Raw genomic sequence first — 24,450 nt, forward strand, 5'->3', positions numbered from 1 at the left:
ATAATAGCAAGATGGGTGGCATAAATAAACAGTACATTTAAATTCAAAAGGAGGACCGGACATCCTAATTTGGAGAAGGCAAAAAACTTTAGCCTACTAGGATCAAATATATATGCAAATAAACTACTTTCCTGGTTCCATCACTTAGTGGACCGAAAGAATCCATTGCCAGATGATAATTTATGTTTCAGATGAGTAAATGAAGATAATGACTATTATACTCCTACAGAAGCAACTTCTAACTTTGAACTATAGGGATAAGCCAAAAGGTTATCTCTAGTTTCTCATGACATCCCACTCTCAGTTTAACTCCTGGGAACTACAGTACCAGCCCGTTCGTTGGTCTGTCAATCGCTTGCAAGATAATGGGTATAAGCATAATTATGAATACATGAAATGGATACATATAAGAAAAATAAAAAGAATCAATAGGACAGGTATGGTAGGCACGTTTGTGCGCTTATGCACGCCCCCTACAGACCTCTTAAGAAAGGGGTGAGGTCAATAGTAGACAGTCTATGGTTAAAGTTTTTGGGGTTTAGAAATCCAGACAGTATTTTATTTGCAAGGATAGTAACACTGTCAGACTCAGCTTTTAAAAATCCATGTAATGGTAGGAATATCATGTCTGAAGCATCTCTATGAAAAGAAATTTTAATAACCCATGTTCACTTGGATTCTTTCTTTTGTTAACATTAGAAATCAACTCGGTATAAGCAGTCCTTGCTTAGTGATATTAATTGGGCCTGGAATTTCCATCACCAAGCAATGTGATCATAAAATGCAACATTATGTGATCAGGCTGCTTAGCAATGGCATTCCACTGTCCCCAATTACTGTCATTAACTGAGGATTTCATATATTTGGGACTTCTGACTTCCTGCCGGGTTCTTCCTTGACTTTGCTTGTGGTAAGCCAGCAGGAAAGATCACAAATTATTATCACACAAATATGGTGTGCTGTGATGGATGAAATCTCTGCCAGTTATCAAGTGCTCAAGTCACAATCATGTGACTGTGGTGGTACTGCGATATCTGGAACTTCTAAGGGCCAGTTGTAACTCCTATTCAGCAGCGTTGTAATTTTGAATGGCTACTGAATGAGTCTTGTTAAATGAGAACCATCTTTGTTCAAATGTTCTAAAGCGGGTCGCCAATCTTTTGGACATCAGGGACACCAAACTCATAATTTTAAATCCCGCATACCACTAATACGAATTTTGACTGACGGTGGCTTGCTGACGGTGGGAAAGTCGGTTCCATATTCCAGGGCTGCAGTAGTCACAGGACTGGCCCTTTGGTCCTCTGGGAGCAGCTGCTCCTCCACCCGGGTGCACCGGCCTGCCATGGACTGGAGGAGTTGCTCTGGGATGACCAAAGGGCCAGTCCTGTGACTACTGCAGTTCTGGAATATGGAACCGACTTTCCCACCAATGTCAGCAAGCCACCCAGGGACAGATTTCCCTTCCCCGCCATTGGTCTTACTTCCAGTTCCAGCTCACGTGGCTCTACTCAAGGTTTGTGCTCGGCCAAAGGGTGGGGCCAGCAGGTGGGCGGGCCATGTGGGTAGCATAGCCTGTGCAGCCTGGATTAATTGCTTTGGGAGGACTGCTTTGGGGGGGGACATTTCTCTACGGCCCACCAAAATTTTCTTGCGGACCACCAGTGTTCCCCGGCCCACTGGTTGGCGACCACTGTTCTAAAATACACTCTTTTCAATGGAGCTATCATAAAACAAGCAGCATTTAGTCAGGGACAATTCATGTTTATTTTCACTGACGTGCTCCTGGAGTTAAGTCAACATTGGTATCTGGAATGACATGAGGTCCTTTACCATTTAAAAGAGGATTCCATTGGTTAAAATCTTTAGAGAGACCTAGATAAGATAAATTCAAATCAGATGGCACATATAAATACATGAAAATATTCAGTTGTATTCAGAGAAATTATGAACGTTTCTAAGTTACAATATATTAAAATTAAGCTTGTTTTGATGTTCTAAAATTGACATGCTGAAAACAGAAAAGTCATAGTGATAAATCTAAACAGCATATTGTAAGTCTATTCATTTATAAAATCTGGAAAGACCCCTTTTTAAACTGAGTTGCAAGGTCAATATAATTTAAAGCATGTTTACTTGAAAAATATATTCCACCTTTCAATAAAACTTCCAGAGGAGGTAGAAACTTATATACAATATAGAACATACATATTAAAAACATTAGGAGAAATAGCTAAATGCCTGGCACTAAAAAGTTAACCACTAGCAATGTTCACATCTTCAGGGAAGAAATTCTACAGGTAAGGTTCTGCTGTTTGCAAGGTAATCTGTAATAAAGGGGTTACTTGGAGGAAAGCATCTAAATATATTTCAGTACATAACCAGTTTGATATAAATCATTCAGGTATTTCGGTCCCAAGCCAACTGGTGCGCCAACTATTTGCTTTCTCATATGTCTCAGTGGCTTAAATTTACTCTAATTTACTCTCTAGTCAGTGAATACAGACATGTAACCTAAACCTTTTTATATATATTAAAAATGCTCATGCTAAAGAAGTGTATTAATATGATTGGTTCTTTAGTTCAGCTTTAAAAGAAACACTACTTTTGTTCTTGTAGTATTTAAAAGATTCAGGTGCTTGGGAGATTAATCTGAATGGTATAGACCAGTGGTGGCAAACCTATGAGACATGTTTCAAAGGTGACACCACAACATTTGGATGACACACCAGCATTCACTGACACCCAATAGCAATTATTCTTGAAAGCAGATCCCATTATCATGTGATTTTCGAAGGTTGCATAGACTATGTGAGAATTTGGGTGTCCAGACTCTGAAACTGGTGTGTGAGATGTATGCTCTTGCACGGCTTCTGGAGTCTGTGAAAATCACATGAGAACAGGTTGTGCTTTTGCAGTGTTTTCAGAGGCCATAGAATGGCATTCTCTGAAGCCACTTAAATGCCTTGTGCAAGCACAGTTGCTTCCTGTGGGCTGCAGAGGTCTGTCAATAAAAAGAGAAAGAGCCTAAAGGTAAGTGGAACACAGCAGGTCTTAGAGAAAGACCTCTCACATGATTGGACTGCATTCTCTCTTTTTTTTTCCGGTGTGTGTGTGTATAGGAGATACATCCACAGAGTCAAGTTAGGCATTTTCTGTTTTTTTTTACATGCTGAGCCCAAAAGATTTGCCATCGCTGCAATAAACTGCCCATCTTCCCTTAAGCTCTCAGAGCAGACACAAATGGTGTATGACTACCATTCCCCATACTCTTCTTGAAGTATGGTATTTTCAGTTACACTGATCACCAAGAGGGTATAACCAGTTGGAAGTCATGCTAAACTGCATACTTGAAGAATGACAATTTAGCAATTGCCGTTCTTTGCTCTGAGAGCTTAAGGGAAGTTGGACTGTATATATACCAGTCTGACAGTCTTTAAATACAACTTATTGCAACCACTGAGTATTAGAATCTGCATAGTCTCTAAAGTTAGTGCACTGTATATAGTAGTCATCTAAAGCTCATTTTCCAAGAGAGGGTTCCAACCTCATAGAAAAACTACCTGTGTCTCAGGAGTTCCAATAAGGACGAAACTAATCATCTGATGCCTTCTGGTAGTCAATGTAATTGGAGGATACACCACACTTTTGGGGTCCTTTGAGTCAGTTTTTGATTCCTGATGACTGACTGGGCAAGTCCCTGCAATTTTCTTGCCAAGATTTCATAAATGGTTTGCCATTGCCCATGTCCCAGGGCTGAGAGAAGGTGACTGGCTCAAGGTCACCCAGTTGGCTTTTTGCTTAAAAAATAGGATTCACGGTCTCCTGATTTTTAGTCTTAACCCCTACACCAAAACTTTCTGTCTGTGTGTCTCTCTCCTTCTCTCTCTGAACATGTAACATGTTCCAATTTTATATGCATATATGCATTATATTTTCAGGTCGCTTTAGTGATCAAAACACTAAAGTTGCATCAAATTTTGTGATCCATAGGTGGAAAGATGTTGTCTTTAACATATCACCTTATCAACATGTAGTGATACAGGTTGTTAAAAAAGTTAAATATAAACACAATACAGCAACTTACGCAAATGTTTCTGTAAGAAGGCCAGTGAAGCTTGGTTGGTAATATCAATAGCTGTTTGGGGATCTATACTTCCTTTCAGTTCAAAATACTTCGCAATTGTGTTTCCGCTAAGGAATGTGAAGTCAGGAAAACTCTGATGTACTGATCCTCTGAAAACAGCAAAAATGCAAAAGGATAAGACTAACAAGTAACCAAACAAGTCTGCCTACAAGAGGGAATATTTACAAACGCTGATGAAGCACATGGAACCTAATTCAATATTTTTGGTTCTGAAAATTTTTGTTTTCTTTATATCTCCACATGTTTGTTCCAAGGGTTTTGGTGATGGTGGTAATATTCTATGTCTTTATTCATTTTTTTCTCACTGGTAATAAGAATAAGTTAGAATTGTTTTATTATAATAATAAAATACATTCAAAAAACCTTTTCTTTGGAGATCAAAGGAAGGCAACTACAATTAAAACATGAGTTAAAACTCGGTCCCTGTTGTACAATTACTATTCATGTTTGATTATTGAAATTAGATCAAACAGATTATTTTAGTCACGTATATAGCAAAGATACAATAGTTAAGAGCTATCCTACACAATCTCTGTATTTTGCTAAACTACCTACTGATCACTCAGTAATGCTGTAAATGAACCGAGGGAGGGAGGGAGAGAAATATGTCCACCTTTAAAACAGTGCAAAAGGAAAATTTGATCTCATTTAGAAAGGATGCCTTTGTAGGGCCATGGATGTGATTTTATTCCAATGGAAGTGCTAAAGGAAAATACTAATTGGTGGTTATTAATCCCAACCTCCTACTCATATCACTGACCGAACAGCAAACATTCCAAAGGTCTGGGATTTAGTTATAATAATCCCCATTTTTAGAAAAGGGAATAAAGAAGCCTCTGCCATAATAAATTGCCCTTAATCTGGTTTAAATAAGGAAGAACTGCAGAAAAGCAAGCAGGTTTTAAGAAAACATGCTCTATGGGTGATAAAGCATTATAGGTACAGCGTGTGGCTGAAATGTCTTTATGTAGACCTATTAAGTTTGCATTTGACTCAGCCCCATAGAGGAATCTTTCAAGAAAGAAAGACATCGGCAATCTTAACCAATCATGTATTGTATATTAACTGCTGTTTTTCATTTGGAATAGAACACGGAATGTTGGAACATTGGCAGAGGCTTTAGTTATGACATAGTGACTTGCAGGCCCTAGTTATATTAGTTCATTTATTAAATTTATATGCTACCCATCTCACAATCGAGTGACTCTAGCTGCTTAGGCAGCAGTGTTGTCAGCCCTTCAAAGTAGGAAAAGAAACAGAAACAGCAAGGATTCCACGAAGTGACCTTATTTATTTTTTTAAAAATAAATTTAACGTTTTAAAACATTTCTATGCCACCCATCTCTCCTAAAAGGTGACTCTCACACTTTGTTGTAGGGTAGGAAACCAGAAATCTTGAAAATCTGTCCAAAATTCCTTCTTTTACACTTCCCTTTTCTCAAAATGATTTTTTTTTTCTGAAAGTTGTCCCATTATGGTTCAATAATTCCTTTCCTCTTTCCAAGAGCAGCTCTACATTCTTTTCCAGCAACCAAAATTACCCAAATATGAAAATTGTGTAATTAATGGTGCAGTTAGATATGACCAATACATTGCCTAGTATATGAGGGCTGTATAAAGCAGTATAAAGCGGTATATAAATCTAAGTCCTATTGCTATTTAACAGAGGATCTGGAGATTAACCTATACAGAATAATAGAGTTGGAAGGGATCTTGGAGGTCTTCTAGCCCAACCCCTGCTCAAACAGGAGACATAGGTATTATAGCTATAGGAGCTCCCATCCCATTACATACACACATATTTCTTATCAATAAGAACACAGAATATTTAGACCTTGAAAGAGAAGTACTCTTAACAATATTTTCAGGATGGAAAATTAATCCCAGGAAAAGAATCTCAGGCAGCCTGAGGAAAACGAATGAATTACTGTTTTGAATTACTTGAATTACTTCACTGCTCAATCTTGGATGATAGGTTATGTAATCCAGGCTCCCTGTGGGATAACTAAAATTTAGAGAGACCAATAACAATGTTATGGGATTATCAAATCTTGCTTTTGTCAATATCATACCTGGGATTTTGTCATATTTTAGCCTTATGAGATTTTTACCATTTAAGATTTAAAAATAATAATTTGGACACCACTTGCAGGTAATATGGGTGCTTATCTCAGCTATATCCGATTAGTTTTAAACTATATAAATTTAACACTCTATAATCCCATACCTCTAAACCCCATTCTAAAGAAATTAAGGCTACTGATATTTGCCACTCACATAATAGTTATCATTTTTCTTTTTCTGCCTTCGATGTTAAGTTTCTTCATCTCTAGGATATTCGAGGCCCACTGGTACTTTTCTGAGTTAATAAACAGCAATGGCTGGTGCACTTTGGGATATACTTCATCAGATAGGGGAAGCATCCAAGCATCAAGAGCAACTCCACATCTATTGAGAAAAAAAAGTTCTATAACATGTCAGTACCAGTTTGCACATCCTCATCTTGGACATCCTAAAGTAAACATAGATGCTATAAATCACACAGATACATTTTATTGGGTTCCATTACGAGAAATTTTCTGTAAGATATGTTCAATGTTAAGAGGCAGTGGGCTCTTGTAACAATAAATTGTTTAATAACGATTGAAAAGCAAAAGGAATTTGTCATGGAATACTCTAGGGCTATCCTGAGTTACAGACCTTTCCGTGAACACTGGGCTGTGGATTTCAAGATGAATCCTTGGAAAGGAGCGTACTATAAAGCTGACATCACTTTAGTGGAAGTGCTTGGAACTGGCCAATATAATAGTGTGTAATAATTTTCTTTACTGTCATTGTACGTTTATATTTATTGTTCTATGAGGCAAACTACCTTGAATCTATAGAAAGTAGCATACACATCTATTTACCAATCAGTCCTACACCTATGCATTTATATGCCTTTATTAAGGAAAGATTCACAAATTGGTAGAATGTTCCACTCTTTGGTACGAAAACAATTTATACCCATTACAATGGAGGATTTCCTACTTTTAATTCAGATTAAAGAGGGATTATCTCTCTTTAGTTTCAGATTAGTTTACTCTATTTAGTCTCAGATTATATGTAGAATATAATTTCCTACCAATAGTCAATCCAAGAGTAGATCAGTAGTTAAACCAACAAATAGTAATTAGAAAAGTGAATCTATAAGCAAATAAAAAGAATCATACAATTAGATGAGGGCCTCTAGTTCGGAAGTCTTTAAGAGAAACATAACAAAAACAATTCATTGACTCTTGTTTGGCTAGCAAAGCCACAGTGTCACAAAAAATGATCAGAATTGAGGAATGGAGACAGCAATAATTATTCAATAATACATCCTCATACACTTTAAAATTTGGCAGAAATCATTGTGCATTGTTCACCTGTTCCATGAATTTATGTAGCAATTATGGAAGGAGGGAGGAACCAGAGAGAGAGAGAGAGAGAGAGAGAGAGAGAGAGAGAGAGAGAGAATGCCTTCTAGCCAGTGTTGACCCCTGCAGTTTTCTTGTCAAGATTTCAAAGACAGTTTAAGATTGTCTGCTTTCTAGAGCTGAGAGAGAGGAACTGGCCCAAGGTCACTCATTTGGCTTCATGACTAAAGTGGAACTAGAATCCATAGACTCCTGGGTTGTAGCCTGGCACCTTAACCACTATACCAAACTGGATCTTTATGGAGATACCACTTCAGAAATGAAGCTTTCAAAATTATTTATATTTATCTGATAAGAACAATATATGGTTTTACAAAATGGCCATTAGATGTCAGCTGAAAGCCAGAAATTCTTTTATTTTCTCTCTCTTTTAACTATTTAATGGCTGTATGAATCTTTGCAGTCCCAAAAAGGTATCCCTACCTGTATATCCATAGGCTTACTATCAAATAGAGTTGCATACAGTATAAAAGGAAAATGGAATGGAGAAGAAGAACAAAGCAAGAAATTTCAGGTGCCAATTATTAAAGTTAAACAAGGTTTTAATGCAAGCTTTATCACATGCTCCTACTTTGGACATATTTATGGAAGATCTAGCTCTCTCCTGAGAAGATTCTAATGCTGGGAAAGGTGGAAAGAAAGAGAAGAAGAGGACGGCCAGGATCAAGGTGGATAGTTACAGAAGTGATTACTACACGGCTGAAGAACCAGGTTAGGGACAGGTCGTAATGGAAAAAATAAATCTATATTAAAAACTGTCAATGACTTGATGGCATATAATCAAGCAATTAAGCAATCAATGTAATTCAATTCACATAATTCTTCTCTTAATATTATGCATAAACCCCAACTTCCTTAACCTTTACAAATTCAGATAGTCCTCAACTTAAGACCATAATTGGGACTGGAATTTCCACTGATGAGCAATATGATCATGAAGAGTGATTTATGTGACTGGATTGCTTAGCAATGGCAATCCCAACAGTCCCAGTTGCCATTATAACTCCAGATGTACAGGTCGCTAAGCGGGGAGAGTCTAAGGTAAGGAGCATGGGGCAGGAGGATAGTGGAGTGGACAGAGGTGGGTAGTGGAGATCCTGGAAGCCTTGCGCAGGTAGAGTTGGGGGGTGCGGCAGTGTAAAGATGCCCCAACAGTTGTACAGGTAAGTTGCCAAGTGCCCAACTCTTGATCATGTGACTATTGGAGGAGGAGTCTGAAATGGTCATATCTTTGGGGATGAATTGTTGAAGTACCATTGTTTAGGGCCACCATAAGAGTCTGAACAAATCGCCATAACTCAAGGACTATCTGTAAAACAAATGTTACTGCAAAGAAAAACAACAACTAAGGTTTTTGTTTACTAGTTCTTACTTGAATCGTGGATCTTTGCTAAGCGTTTCTATGACTGTGGCACCACCAAAAGAATGTCCCATTATTGCTATCTTCTGTAAGTAAATAGAATTCTGAAAAAAAAATGATATTGAATGATATTTCCTTTTGTTTTCAATCTGATGATTCTATTTTAATTCATCCTATACTGAGGATCCTGATTCCTCTAAATCAAGAATTGATTTAGTGCCCTCCGACTATTTTAGAAATCAATCATTACAGCTTTTCTTAAAATTAAACTGCTGCAGGTGATTAGCATGAAGGGAAGTCCATCACAATTTCATAACCATGTCCAGCACATCCTTTAACACAGGGGTCTCCAACCATGGCAATTTGATGACTTGTGGACTTCAACTCACAGAATTCCTTAGCCAGCCTGCTGAGGAATTCTGGGAGTTGAAGTCCACCAGTCGTAAAATTGCCAAGACTGGAGACCCCTGCTTTAACATTAAATCTACAACGTGACACTATTTCTGGATAACATTCACAGGAATAAAGATCACAAATAATCTTTGTCTTAAACAGTGCTTAGCACTAATTAGAAATGGTGAATATTCATAACAGCCTTATTAAAGAGCTTCATAGGGTAAAACACATACAGATCAGTACCAGGGACATAATAGATCTGCTGCAAAGAATTAGATGCGCAGCTGTGAGATCTAGGACCTAGATCTATGTTCAGGTTTGTCTATGTTCAGATGATTCTGCTTCAGGGCTGCACTTGAACACAGAATTCATTGGGTGTCTCAGGAGATTCTCAGATAAATTAATTAATATGTTTTAACATGTAAGAAATCAGATGACACAGGAAGATTGATGTCATGTGAGAAACCCCAGCTGTGGTGAAAGTAAAAACATACAAAAAAGCAGGCTAGTCAATGAAGTGTTAAAGCCAATGTTTTTCATCTAATCAAGGAAACTCCTGAATGATGCACTTTGCCTAGAAAGATACTGCACTATTTTAGAAGCAATCAGGGATTTTATATTGCTTAACTATAAAATAACAAGTCTGGGCACTGTTCAGTTGCCTCAAAAGAAATATATGTTCAAAGGGCAATTATTATATTAATCTATTTGATTTTCTGGTACCATTTGAACCTTTAGAGAAACACAAAATCAGATTCATCCAATATCACAATGGGATAAAAATGAAAGTTTAACTGTTTTACAACAGCACTTCAGTAAACAAAGTGCCAGTCTGAAATACATGATACAACATACCAAATTGTGAATTTCCACTTAATTAGGGGAATCTTCTACTTCATTTACCTTTAATAATTTCCAGTTGAAAATTAAAGGCAAAATGTTCTTATCGGGCTTTCCAGAATTAATTTCGAGCAAAAGGTCAAGAGCTCTAATGCATTCATCTGCCCTCTGCTGTACCTACATGAAGAAGAGACAAAAAAACACTTTCAGTATATAATTTAGCAATCTGAAAAAGATGCCTGTGTATCTATGGCTTCTATCTATATCATAAAATGTGTGATTAGGATTTTTCTAAGCTAGGGGTTTACCTTTAAAGGGGGCACTAATTAGGCCATATGGTTTCATTTTGGAATGAAAAATTCCTTGGTCACCTTATGCTGAGAGAATGTGGAAAATATAACCATGTTCCTTCCCTTAGATTTTTCAATGCTTTTTTAATACCACCAACCTCCGGGGTGCATAAGATTTTGGGTTACATGGCTCTGATCCTATGCTGACAGTCAATTCCAGAAGCATATGCTGGGAAAGATTTAGTTCAATCCTCTACTATTATGCTACATCATTCCTCAAGATTCATGCCATAGTAATTATCGAGGTCTGAGTCATCAGCCACTGGATTCTAAAAGATTCACAAGAAGAATTCTCCACTCCTCTACTTGTTGCAGAGTACCTTATGCCATCAGACTTGAAATTCTAGACCTAGAAAACCTAGAATTACGCCGCCTTCAGTCCAATCTAAGTATAGTATATAAAATTATACATTGTAATGTACTGCCTGTCAATGAATACTTCAGCTTCAACCATAACAACACAAGAACAAACAATAGATACAAACTCAAGGTTAATCGCACCAAACTTGATTGCAGGAAATACGACTTCAGCAACAGAGTGGTCAATGTCTGGAATACTCTACCTGACTCTGTGGTTTCTTCCCCAAACCCCAAAAACTTTAACCTTAGACGGTCTACTATTGACCTCACCCCTTTCCTAAGAGGGGTGTGCATAAGCGCACCAACATGCCTACCATCCCTGTCCTATTGTTTCTTTTATTTTTTGTTTTATTTTTCTTATATGTATCCATTTCATATATTCATAACTATGTTTATACTTATACCTGTTATCTTATAATCGCTTGAATAAATAAATAAATAAATTGGATGACATTATTATATCTACTTCAGCTATAGAGTATATGACTAGGCACATTGATTTAAAATATAGGGGCTCCTGAGACTGAATCGATGATGCTTCTGTAATGCATTAGGATTTAGAAGATTTGCATGAATACCTGTTGCCGCCTCAGCAAATGTTCATTTTCATTTGGTTTTAATTTTCTATAGAATATCCACTCCTCTTGTAATGCTGGGCATTTTCTTTTGTCTCCTATGGTGGGTTTTTCTTTATAGTAATATGTAGCTGAAGAGGACTGGTCTCTAATGGAAAAAAACACTACATCTGTGCTTTGAGACAGCAACACTTTCCCCCCTCAAAGCTCATACAATGCCTTATGAATGTTTAAAATAAATGTTGTATTAATATGTACATTAGAACTCTTTCCTAATTTAGTACCAGAATATAACATTGAAGAAAACTTGGTATGTAAATGTCAAAGATTACTAAGATTATATGTACAGATGGCAAAATAATGAGTTTACATCTAAAAAAAAACCAAAACCCTTTCTTTTTACAACCCTGTAATTGCTTAATTTAGAGGAGAGTTGAGGCAACTGGATGGAGCTAACTGTTTACTGGCCGGATACCCTTCCTGATGCCACTCTGAATTCACAGCAGATTTTTTTTTCCTTTGCACTCTAGAGAGAAACATCTGCCACTTCAACTCTCAAACTTCCAAATGGGAAGCAAGCGTCTTCACCATTAGACCACCATGCCACTCAAGTTTACATCTAAAACATTACCGTTTTAATTAATAGACTGATTTAGTAATTGATAAAAGGAGTTGAGAATTTCTGAACGTGTGAAAGACTTTTGATAGTGAATTTTGGGGGGAAATTTATAATCAATTTATTTTAGGGTTATGATTTGGTAAATAAACACAATAATTCTAATTTTGGAGAGCATTCAATTCTTTGCCTAGCGATAATACAGTATTTATCTCCACAGGAAAATCAACTGTGATCATAAATATTATAACTTGCCCATCATCCCTAAGCATTGTAAAAGCCTGTCTGTCTAATGGATAAGGCAGCTAGAAAGAAAGAGACCTTGAATTCTAGTTCCATCACCCAGCTGGATGACTTCAGGCCATTCAGTCTCTCTCAATCCAAACTACCTCACAGGGTTGTTGTTAAGGAGAAAATGGGGGAAGAAGGAGTATTAGATATGCTTGCTATCTTGAGTTATTTATAAAAATAATAAAGGCAAAATATAAACAAATAAACAAACAAATAAAAATTAGTTAAGTGGCTCAGCATCAGCCCATAGGCAACTGAATCCCTACAGTTATTCCATAGTGGATCTCAGTGATTGGTTGAGTGAAATTCTTTGGTATTTTCAATTTATAGTAAGTACAAAGTCCTTTATTAGATTCTATGTACAAATTTCTACCTCAGTCAATTAAAAATTGAGAAATGAGCATACCTATGTTCCACAGAAGCAACAATAAACCCCCGAGATGCCATTTCAATGCAAATTGCAGAATACATTGTCCTAGTAAAATAAATACAAGTTTGGAAATTAAGTCAGTCTTTAAAATCATTTGCATGCTACATTTCCTTTGTTACCATTGACATAGGTCATTAAACAATCTCGATTCCTAGATTTTTAAAAAGATTAAACATGTCCTCATCAACATATTTATAGGGTAAAATGTATAAATATAAAAAAATGAAAGAGAATGGATCTGGGAAATATACACATCCTATGTTGAAGAACATTCTGCTAGTTTTCCAGTTCCCTTTCTGCATTGTGGGAAATATTTCTTGGTTGTGCCCATAGTCACAAAACCCAAAAGAGGCCAAGGTAGTTTTTAGGCTGTTTGTTTCCCTTCCCCAGATTCTATTTACATCTGTAAACAATTAGGGGCATGGAAAATATACTGCAAAACGTTTTAGCCATCCTCCCTAACCATCTTCATGCCATACATCGTTCTTGGGTTTTACACATTCTAGACAAGGATGATACTGAGAAAAAGAAAGAAAGGAGGAGCCCCTTTTGGACAACTGCTAACTGGGAAAAGAGCACAGCTCAGGACAGGGAAAATGTGCAGCTATGATTAGCTAGAGAAGCAGCTGCGTCAGCAGGTAATTAGAAAATGTGCAGGGCAGATAGAATGAACAAAGACAATAAGGTGGAGTGTGTTGAACGGTAAAGATTGGGGAGGAGCTGGATGATGAAAAAAAAAAAGCTGCCCAGAGTCAAATTGTAGGGGAGATAGGTGACATAAAAGTTTAATAAATAAATAAAATAAAATACATAAGGCTGTTATGAAGAAAATGCAACATGGGAATTGTACAAATAGGCAGGCCTGAGAGAATTCCATTTTAACAATCAGAAAAACAAAGGCTAAATGAATTGCCCCTAGTTATAGGTGCATGAATGAACATGGGACAGCTCACACATGGCCAAAACTTAGAAGCTCTAGTTTCATCTGGGTTCCTCCAGGTATGTCTGACCACAGCTAATGTAGTCAGCATGGCCCAAGGTGGCTCTTGGTATGGAACTATGTTAGTTTTTATTATAACCATCTTCATCATCTTAATTATCATCTTCCAAACTATAAATATTAATATAGCAGTTATCAAATGGTTAAATAATAATGGAACTTATTTCCGGATATATTTTTGCCCATTTTGCCATAATTCTGACTGATGACATATATAAGGTGAAGCCACTCCAGGAAAAAAATGAGGATATCATATTGGACTGTCTTCAATGAGTGCAAACATTCATGGTAAACCAGACTTGCTTTTTCAGAGATATCAGATATGTAAAAAGGCAGTATTACCTAAATCCTCCAAGTCCATGGGAAAAAATAATTAGGGGATATTTTTCTCCAGTCTTGAATTCAGCATTCCACTTTGCAGGAGACGTAACTTTGTCTGGAAAGAAGAAAACAAATCTTGTTATTTTTTCTGTTTTTTTAAATGGTTTCACTAAACTGAAATTAAACTCATTTTTAAAAACAGCGTTGCATCCTTAAACTAGCTTTTAAAGAATAACACAAGAAACACTTAATGCAAAATATTAATTTTTTAAATCCTGAATGGTGCTGTCCCTATATATATTTTAGAAAGTTATTTTCAGAATTCTGGTAGTACAAATTGTTCTTGTGCTGTGGGCTAACTAATCAGGAGATAACCATTTTAGTGTTTGCACAATGTTTGTAATCATTGAAATTGAACACAATAAAGCAAGGGTCTTCAAACTTGGCAAGTCTAAGACTTGTGGACTTCAACTCCCAGAATTCCTGAGCTAATATGACTGGAGGAGGAATTCTGGGGTTTGAAGTCCACAAGTCTTAAAGCTTTCAAGTTTGAAGACCCCTGCAATAAAGCAATCTAAGCTCAACTTCCTCAGTGGGACATAATTGGAACTGAACAAAAAATATTGCCACTTTGCACCCAGAATTCATATATAAGCTTCAGCAATTTGTCTAGATATTATTATTACTATTACTACTACTACTACTACTATTATTACTATTACCTTTATTGTCAGAGTACAACATGTGTACTATGAGATTGGCTGAGACTCCCTTTGTGCACCCTCCCCTCCAATACAACTCACAGTGAGGGCAGAAGTCCCTAACCCAGTCCCAATCTTATTACACTATGTGACCTTGTTGCACAATGCACCGGCCCTATAAGTCTATCATACTATGTTGACAGGCCCAGAAATACTGGAAGTGATGAAACAGGCCCATTTTTCGGCCTCCAAAGGCTGCAGAGGCTTCTTTCAAGCCTCTGGGAGGCTGAAAAAGGCCTCAAACGGGCCAAAAATCAGCTGGGAGGTGCGCACATGCGCAGTGCAAGTAAAGGGGTGGCAGAGAGGAACTACCCGCATGCACAGGTGTGGGGGGTGGGGCTGCATGCATTGCCTTCTGGGTGCTGGCACACGTGTGCAATTTTCAGCACAGGAGCCCAATAAGGTTAGCCACCACTGCCTTAAATTATTATAATTTGAAATAGTTTTTGGAATTTGTTTCTATCTTTCAGTGTATATTTTTCTATCCAAATTAACTTTGGATGGGACTAGGACAGGGGTCGGCAACCTTAAACACTCAAACAGCCATTTGGACTTGTTTCCTACAGAAAAGAAAACACTGGGAGCCACAAAACCCTTTTGACATCTAAAATGAAGATAACACTGCAAATATCATTTTTTTATCTTTATGCTATGTATAAAAAACTATAGTGTGTTGGACCGGGGGTCAAAAAGCTCAATAAATCACGTGCCAGTGGATGTCACACATTGACAGTTGTGATGCATATTTTGAGTGACAGGGAGCTGCAGCAGAGGGATGAAAGAGCCACATGCAGCTCCAGCTGACTCCTGGACTAAGATAAAAGTGATTTACATTCCTTTCATAGTATTGTAACATTCTTATACAAATAGAGGTAGTCCTCGATTTATAGCAACAATTGAGCCCAAAATGTCTGTTGCTAAGTGAGACCGTATTTAGGTGAATTTTCCCCATTTTACAACCTTTCTTGCCACAGCTGTTAAATGAATCACTGCAGTTAAGTTAGTAACATGGTTGCCAAGTAAATCTGCCTTCCCCATTGACTTTACTTGATAGTAGTTCGTATAAATATTGTCATAAATACGTGTCTGAATTTGTTCATGTGACCATGGGGATGCTGCAACTGTCATAAGTGTGAAAAATGGCCATAAGTCACTTTTTTCAGTGCCATTGTAACTTTGAACGGTTAGTTGAGGACTACCTGTAATAAGTAATAAGCAGTAACAAACAAGGGTCATTATCTCAACCTATAAGAGTCTATTTCTCTAATAGCATTAATCAGAATATTGCTGATATCTACATAATTACTTTTCTAAGAATCAGATTTAGAAAATGCATACACTTGAGAGCTGGAGACTGAAAACATATCTGCAAAGAATATGCTCACAATGGGCTGGTGCTATAATTCATAACCCCTCTGAAACTTACCAAAAAATTGTGGTAGAATGAACTTTCCAACTATCCAAGAAATGTTAAGAAAACTAGAGAGTCCTTTATAATATTCTTTATTGGGAATCCATTTTGTATTTTCATAATTCATATAATTTTGGGAAGGATAATACAGACGCAAAAAAGTGCCCTGGTATAAAATAATAAAATTAATTACTGAAAGCTGTTTCTAAATGTTAATTTTTTTTTTAAAAAAAGCATGAATTAATAAGAACTGTTCTTACCCTTAATCCAAAGTTATTTTAAACATTGCCAGTGACAAACATTTGCTTAAAAGTAGTGTTTCAAATTGAATTAGCTTAAAAAATATCCATGTTGGTCATAACCAAAGTAGAATCTGGATGGTATCATTATCTGCATCTGCTGATTTACGGCATCAGCAAAGTCAAATGGTGAAACTTTGCACTTCATTGCAGTCTGCAATTCTATATCTACTTTATACACATAATTTTTTTTTTAATCACAAAACAACTTGAAATCTCTTTTTATATCCCACTATTATAGTGTGTATATAAAATTGCCTTAAAATTGGCTTGAATAGAATGAACACCTTCCTTATTTCTCACAAAATGAATGAGAGTTTGTGAATGAATCCAAAACATGGATTTGTTATGGAGGTTTTCCATAAAAGCTTTTTAAATAAAAGCCAAGTTGTTTTTACAATTATAAAAAGAAAAGAGAATAGCAACAATAAGCCACCAAGGGGTGTCTCAGCAAGATGGGCGACATAGAAATTTAATAAATAAAGCTAAGTATTCGTGTAACAAGTTAGACTTCTGAATGGGACAATAGTAGGATTGTATCATGAGTGGTTCAAAATACATAATGCATAACTGACGGGAGGAATGGAGAAAGTGATTGGCTCAGGTACCTTGATGACACTCGCTTTGTTTGGAAGTGACATTCTGCCAGTTATCTGACTGCAGTAACTAATAAAACTTCTACCCTGAAAACAATAATGTTAGATGGATAATAGGCTAAACGATTTTATATTTTGGATTGGTTTTGTTTTCATGCAAGCTATTTGGCATTCTTACTAATGTAAAATTGGCTGTATTAATAATAGCAGTTATATGTACCCGAATACCATAATCAGTCATTAGGTCTGTACTTCCCACAGAATAAGGGCCTTTCCCTTCAGGAATTTCCATGCCCATTTTCTTTGCACACAAATCTGAAAAACAAGGAAATGGATAAAAGTATGGGAAGTATACTAAGTTAAACAATGCAACAACAAAGTTAAATATTACAATGGGTTTGTCCAGATGAGAAACACACTGAAAATTCAAAATGAGACTTAAAGTTAAACTTAGATTTAATTATTAATTAATGCCAACTACTTTATACATTTCTTATCTCTTCCTGTTATGATTACTGATATTACTGATATAATATTATTACTGATGCAGAAAAGCTTTGTAAGGAACTATTATAATATGCATATAATTATTACTTTCCTTCCCTTCCTTTGTGACTGTAGAAATTAGCTGGGGAAAGATGTTTAACAACATCCATTTATGAATTAACTGCTACTGAAAGAACTCAAAAGGGGACTGTCCTATACAAATAACATTGTAGATTATGTTTTCATAAATGTTTGTCATAAAACAGACACACACGCGCGCGCACACACAAAATAAATGTACATTGTTTACACACTGGTATTTCAAAAGCTAGTAGAAGCCTGAGGTGTAGAATTAAATGCAGGGAGAACAATTTTATCACAGATTAATTCATAAAGTTGTGCGAAACACATAGTTATAGTTTAGCAATAATGACCAAATCTGGCTACATTTGTTTTTCAAAAGGTTCCATTATTGTTGTATTAATTTTTCAGCCATATTTTCACATACTTTGAGGTATTATTGATTTTAGGTATTTCAAGGATTGTTTAGAAAATGGGAAGTTTTAGCAAGCTAGATATGTTAGAAACCCGAAATCTATATGTATCTGTAGAATAGAATAGAATAGAATAGAATAGAATACTTTATTGGCCAAGTGTGATTGAGCACACAAGGAATTTGTCTTGGTGTAAATACCCTCATAAAAGAAAACATACATTCGTCAAGAGTCGAGAATCATAAGGTACGACACTTAATGATAGTCATAGGGTACAATAAGCAATCAAGTCATACTAGGAAACAGTCAATATAAATCATAAGTATACAAGCAACAGTTATACAGTCACAAGTGACAGGGGATGGATGATAAGGAGTGATGAGAAGATTAACAGTAATAGTAGTGCAGACTTTGTAATAGTTGAACAGGGTTGAGGGAATTACTTGTTTAGCAGTGATGGCTTTTGGGAAAAAACTGTTCTTGTATCTAGTTGTTCTGATGTGCAGTGCTCTATGGCATCGTTTTGAGGGAAGGAGTTGAAACAGTTTATGTCCAGGAAATGAGGAGTCTGTAAATATTTTCACAGCCCTCTTTTTGACTTGTGAAGTATATAGGTCCTCGATGGAAGGCAGGTTGGTAGTAATGGTTTTTTCTGCAGTCCTAATTACTCTCTGAAGTCTGTGTCTGTATTGTTGGGTTGCAGAACAACCAGACAGTTATAGAGGTGCAGATGATAGACTCAATAATTCCTCTGTAGAACTGTATCAGTAGCTCCTTGGGAGGTTTGAGATTTCTGAGTTGGCACAGAAAGAACATTCTTTGTTGTGCTTTTTTTGATGACGTTTTTGATGTTAGGTGTCCATTTTAGGTCATGTGATGTAGTAGGACCTAGAAATTTGAAAGTCTCTACTGTTAATCTATTTGCCATTAGTACAATTAATTAAGCCTTGTGCATATCTTAATATTTAGTTGGGGAACTCACAACAGTGACTCACAATCTCACTATTATTTGGCTAGACTACTGCAATTTGTTCTGCCTAGATCTGGTCTGCCTTTGAAAATCATCCAGAACTCTCAACTAGTCTAAAATACAATGATCTAGCTATTAGCTGATACGTACTGGTACAAGCCCATGAAACCACAGTGATTTAGCCTTGCACTGTCTCCCTAAATGAAATCCAAAATGTGGGGTCCTTGGTGGTCTCTGAACTTGGTTGTTTTCTTGCAGAAGTTTTATTATCCAATTGGTAATATGATTAGTCGTAGCACTGATGATGTTGCTGATCAGTTAATAAAATGTCTGTTAAAAACAACAACAACAACCAAGCACAGAAGTTCAACTCTGACCTACAAATATTTTTTTCTTTTGGCAGTTCAAAATGCTGTTTTTTATCCTTAAAGCCCTTGATGGCTTGACTTCAGGAAAAACTTTCCAAATCAGTTTTGGCTTCTTGATTAAACTTGTATGCTAGCCATCACACTAGAGATGACTCTATATATATTCCAGGAGAATTTGCTACCTACACTATTGCAGAGTAAGAGAGGCTCATGGGCACTGGTTTTGCAGATTTGGAATATCTGCTAAATCTCTAAATATCTCTGAAATTTGATTGGAAGTGACCATAGAATGGGTCAAGCTAAAGTGAAGATAAACTGTTGAAAAGAGCATATGAAAATAATAAAAATGTCACAAAAATGAAAATTAGGAGTGATAGGCTGCTAGAGAAGAGCAGCAATTTTGAGATTAATTTATCAAACTACTTCGCTCTATTTTCAAGATTTGGAAGAGATAAATATTACGGATCAAAATGAACAAATAGTCAAAAATGTCCTTGATGTACTGTATCTATAGCACTACTGGAAAAACACTTCGTACAATCAAAAATCTCTAATAAAATTATTGATTTAATGAAAAAATAGACAATGAAGAATACTTTTAAGTTTTACTAATAAACTGGAATATGTTGAGTTTTGCAAGACCATTAGAAAACATCCAAGAAGAAACATGTCCGTTTAACATGAAACTTGTGAAAAAGGCAATTGAAGAAAAGAAAGGAATTAATCAAGCAAAATGCAAGCTTATATAAATACAAGAAAGCTTTTTGCATTAAAACATGAAGAGGGCTCTGGGTATAGAACAAAACAGGAAATGTTAGAAGTAATTGGAAAATTCTATTCAGAGCTATATAAAGATCAAGATCACTCAAAAGTAACAACACCCATGAAAGAGGAAATGTCAGACATCTAGTACACAAAGTATCAAGTGCCATAAAATCATTGAGAAATGACAAATCTTCAGGAAATGACTGTTACGGTTGAAATGCTGAAAACAAGATACCAGCAAAACTATACTCAAGATACCTCAGAGAAGAAATAATATCCAATGCATGGAAAAATCCTGAAGTGATTCTTATGCACAAGAAAGTGGCCCAAGAACTATTACCCAATAAGCCTTTAAAGTCATCGACAAGATTTTCACCAAGATAATAGCAAAAAGAATATTGAGAACATTAAATGATGCCCAGCCAGGTTGTTCAACAAGTCATTGAAAGGCACAATGAGTACATCATGCCTCTGTTCATAGTTTCTATTGACTAAAAAAAGGTTCTTGATTCAGTATTCTAGCAAGCAATAACCAATGCATTGCTTAATCAAAGCATAGACATTGTTTAAATAAACTTGCTACAATCAATATATGAAAAAACAATGGTGACAATTTGCTTTAATATGCCCTATCACCTATCCTTTTCCCAGTCTGTCTTGAAGTAATATTTTACAAACTCGACTGGGCAAAAGATAGAACAAAAATCAATAACACCTATTTAAGTCACTTAAGATTTGCAGATGATGTTGTTCTCTTCTCACAAGAAAGAGTTACAAAGATACATACAAAAGCTGCACAAAGCAGGAGAACCGTTTGGCTTAAAATAAACCTGAAAAAGAGCCAGGTCATGTTTAATAAATTCACCAAAGAATGAAAAAAAAAATGTATCTGGAGAAGAACAAGATGTAGTAGACCACTATAAATACCTTAAGTCAACAGATCTCAATGGAACAATAAAGGAAATTGAATAGTGTGTTAAATGTGGTTAGCAGGTGTTCGGCAATCTAAGTATAATTTTCAAGAACAACCTCAGATTATACACTGCTCAAAAAAATAAAGGGAACACAAAAATAAGACATCCTAGATCTGAATGAATGAAATATTCTTATTAAATACTTCATTCATTACATAGCTGAATGTGCTGACAACAAAATCACACAAAAATTATCAATGGAAATCAAATTTAGCAACCCATGGAGGTCTGGATTTGGAGTTACACTCAAAATTAAAGTGGAAAAAAACTCTACAGGCTGATCCAATTTTGATGTAATGTCCTTAAAACAAGTCAAAATGAGGCTCAGTAGTGTGTGTGGCCTCCATGTGCCTGTATGACCTCCCTACAATGCCTGGGAATGCTCCTGATGAAGTGGCGGATGGTCTCCTAAGGGATCTCATCCCACACCTGGACTAAAGCATCCCCCAACTCCTAGATAGTCTATGGTGCAATGTGGCATTGGTGGATAGGGCGAGACATGATGTCCCAGATGTGCTCAATTGGATTCAGGTCTGGGGAATGGGCAGGCCAGTCGATAGCATCAATGCCTTTGTCTTTCAGGAACTGCTGACACACTCCAGCCACATGAGGTCTAGCATTGTCGTTCATTAGGAGGAACCCAGGGCCAACCGCACCAGCATATGGTCTCACAAGGGCTCTGAGGATCTCATCTCGGTACCTAATGGCAGTCAGGCTACCTCTGGCAAGCACATGGAGGGCTGTGCAGTCCCCTAAATAAATGACACCCCACACCATTACTGAGCCACTGCCAAACCAGTCATGCTGGAGGATGTTGCAGGCAGCAGAACATTCTCCATGGCGTCTCCAGACCTTGTCACGTCTGTCACATGTGCTCAGTGTGAACCTGCTTTCATCTGTGAAGAACACAGGGTGCCAGTGGCGAATTTGCCAATCTTGGTGTTCTCTGGCAAATGCCAAACATTCTGCACGGTGTTGGACTGTAAGCACAACCCCCACCTGTGGACATCGGGCCCTCATACCACCCTCATGGAGTCTGTTTCTGATTCTGACCGTTTGAACAGCCTCATGCACATTTGTGGCCCGCTGGAGGTCGTTTTGCAGGGCTCTGGCAGTGCTCCTCCTGTCCCTCCTTACACAAAGGCAGAGGTAGTGGTCCTGATGCTGGGTTGTTGCCCTCCTATGGCCTTCTCCACGTCTCCTGATGTACTGGCCTGTCTCCTGGTAGCGCCTCCATGCTCTAAATAAACAGAAATCACTCACAACGTTTCCAGAAACTAAACAGAACAGGCTCAAGGATAGAAATAATGACGCTCCTCCAATACATTTTGGAAGCAAACCGCCATAGAGGAAACGGCGTGAATTGCGGAGGAGAAAAACGCGAGAATATAAGTCAATTGAAGCATCCCCGTTAGACAAGCGGAGAAAGATTAATTCCCCAAGAAGGCACCAACCTCCCCTTGCACTGCGGAGACAGAAGCGAACGCCGCTTCAATCGGATGCCCTCCCCGAATCAGCTGCCGCCTCTTCCCTCAGAGCCTCCGCGTCGGACTTGCGCGCTGCTTGCTGCGAGATGCTAACGGGGAGTGCGAGCTCTTTTAAGAACGACGACCTCCGCAGTCCCGTCCCCCTCCCTGGCTTTCCCCCGGCCTTCCTTGTCCCCCCCGCCCTATTGCTGTTGCAACGCCCTCTCGTAGCACGCCGGGAAAGGCGGGAAAGCGGCGGGGGGAGGGGGGGAGCTGAGCTCCTGCGTTGAGGCTGGAGGAAGACGGCTTCTCCGGGCTGGACGTACCGCGGTTGAGGGAACTCTCCTGTTCCCCCTGGAGAAGGGTTGGACCGCTCTCCGGTAACCCAGCTCTCGCACCAAAGAGGGTCACCGCGCAATTAGGGCGCATCTGTTGTCGTTGCACAAATTCCTTAATCTCAGGACTCTGCTTGGGAATCTTCTCCCTATTGCATTGACTTTCCCTCTCTCTCCCAAGCCACATTTAAGCATTGCACCCAGTTTAAAACAATGTGAAAAGAAAAGCAGGGAGGCATCTCCCAGTTATAGAAGCGGGTCTAAAAAAACGTTTAAAATACCAAAAGGTTTCTAATTTGGACAAGTGTAATTAATATCCTCAGAAGATAGAAATTGCGGGGTGGGGGAGGAAGGAGCCAGTCCCTCCCTGGTAGGTAGGCTGGCTTGACTAACAGCTTTGGCCAGTTGGGTGAGCTTGTCTCTTACTGCAGGGAGCTGGGGAAATCCGTAAAAATTAGGAGTATAGAGAAACAGGCCAGTCATGAAATCCCACTTCATCATTTCTTGTTATTTTCAGAAGGCTGCAATGAGGAAGAGCAAGCTAGGCGAGTGTTCAGAATTACACAGAATTGCACAAATATGCTTAGTTTCTGTCTTGAGCAAAACAACAAGTTTAAATACAAATGTATGGTCTGCAGTCTTTTCTATCTGCTTGGAAGCCTAGAGATAAATTAATTTGAAAAACCAGAATGGGAAAAAAAATAGGAAGCATAATATCAATTGAGAGGCCAAACAGGGTGGATATGAACATTGCTCTCTGGTCCTACCCTAACAAGGTCCCTTACAATAATGACTCATCAGTTTGGGGCAAATATATATGTTAAATTGTGCTTGTATGGAAATGTGATAATTTGGAATTATTCTGTCTTTAAATAAGGTGTTTTATTGAGGTGTTCTATTGATTTCCTCAGAAGGGATCTCTTATGTTATTATATTATATGCTTTGTTTGTGTATTGTTTTGTAAAACTTAATAAAATTTGTTTAAAAAATAATAATAATGACTCATCAGTTTTATATACCTTAAAGCCATGTCAGACTGAAGATAGGATTGGGGGCAAGTTGAGCTCAGCATTGCAAGGGAAAGTTTGGACCTTTTAAGCATTGTGAAGCCATTCTAAAGTCAGAAGGGGGCCAAAGATGTACTGGAACTGGAGGAAATGGAATGGATGTCTCTACCATTCACAATGATGGGTAAAGGAGAATCAGGAGCTGGTCCTTTCCATGAGTAACATTCTCAACCAGCTAGTCATAGAGGGTGTTTTTTTGTTTGTTTGTTTGTTTTGTTTAAAATAATACTTCTTTTACATCGGTTCCAGGATTTTAAATATTATCAGCAGAAAAACTAAAACCAGATGTAAGAAGAAAAATCTGTCTGGTTCA

At 37.5% G+C, this 24,450-nt stretch overlaps 1 protein-coding gene across 1 annotated transcript; it reads right to left on the minus strand.

Moving 5' to 3' along the window:
- Positions 1-1,743: 1,743 nt before the first annotated feature.
- On the minus strand, positions 1,744-22,934 carry PLA2G7 (phospholipase A2 group VII). The gene is made up of 11 exons (XM_026707716.2): positions 22,723-22,934; positions 17,432-17,526; positions 16,332-16,482; positions 14,166-14,259; positions 12,800-12,868; positions 11,490-11,634; positions 10,265-10,378; positions 8,978-9,069; positions 6,425-6,595; positions 4,088-4,236; positions 1,744-1,875 (listed from the first exon to the last, which is right to left on the minus strand). Exons 2-11 carry the CDS (start codon positions 17,507-17,509, stop codon positions 1,772-1,774), a joined length of 1,167 nt encoding a protein of 388 aa, XP_026563501.2. The 5' UTR covers positions 17,510-17,526; positions 22,723-22,934; the 3' UTR covers positions 1,744-1,771.
- Positions 22,935-24,450: the final 1,516 nt, after the last annotated feature.

The sequence above is a fragment of the Pseudonaja textilis genome, chromosome 1, assembly GCF_049901715.1.
Source record: "Pseudonaja textilis isolate UNSWEBS1 chromosome 1, rPseTex1.2, whole genome shotgun sequence".
NCBI classification, from domain to species: Eukaryota; Metazoa; Chordata; class Lepidosauria; order Squamata; family Elapidae; genus Pseudonaja; species Pseudonaja textilis.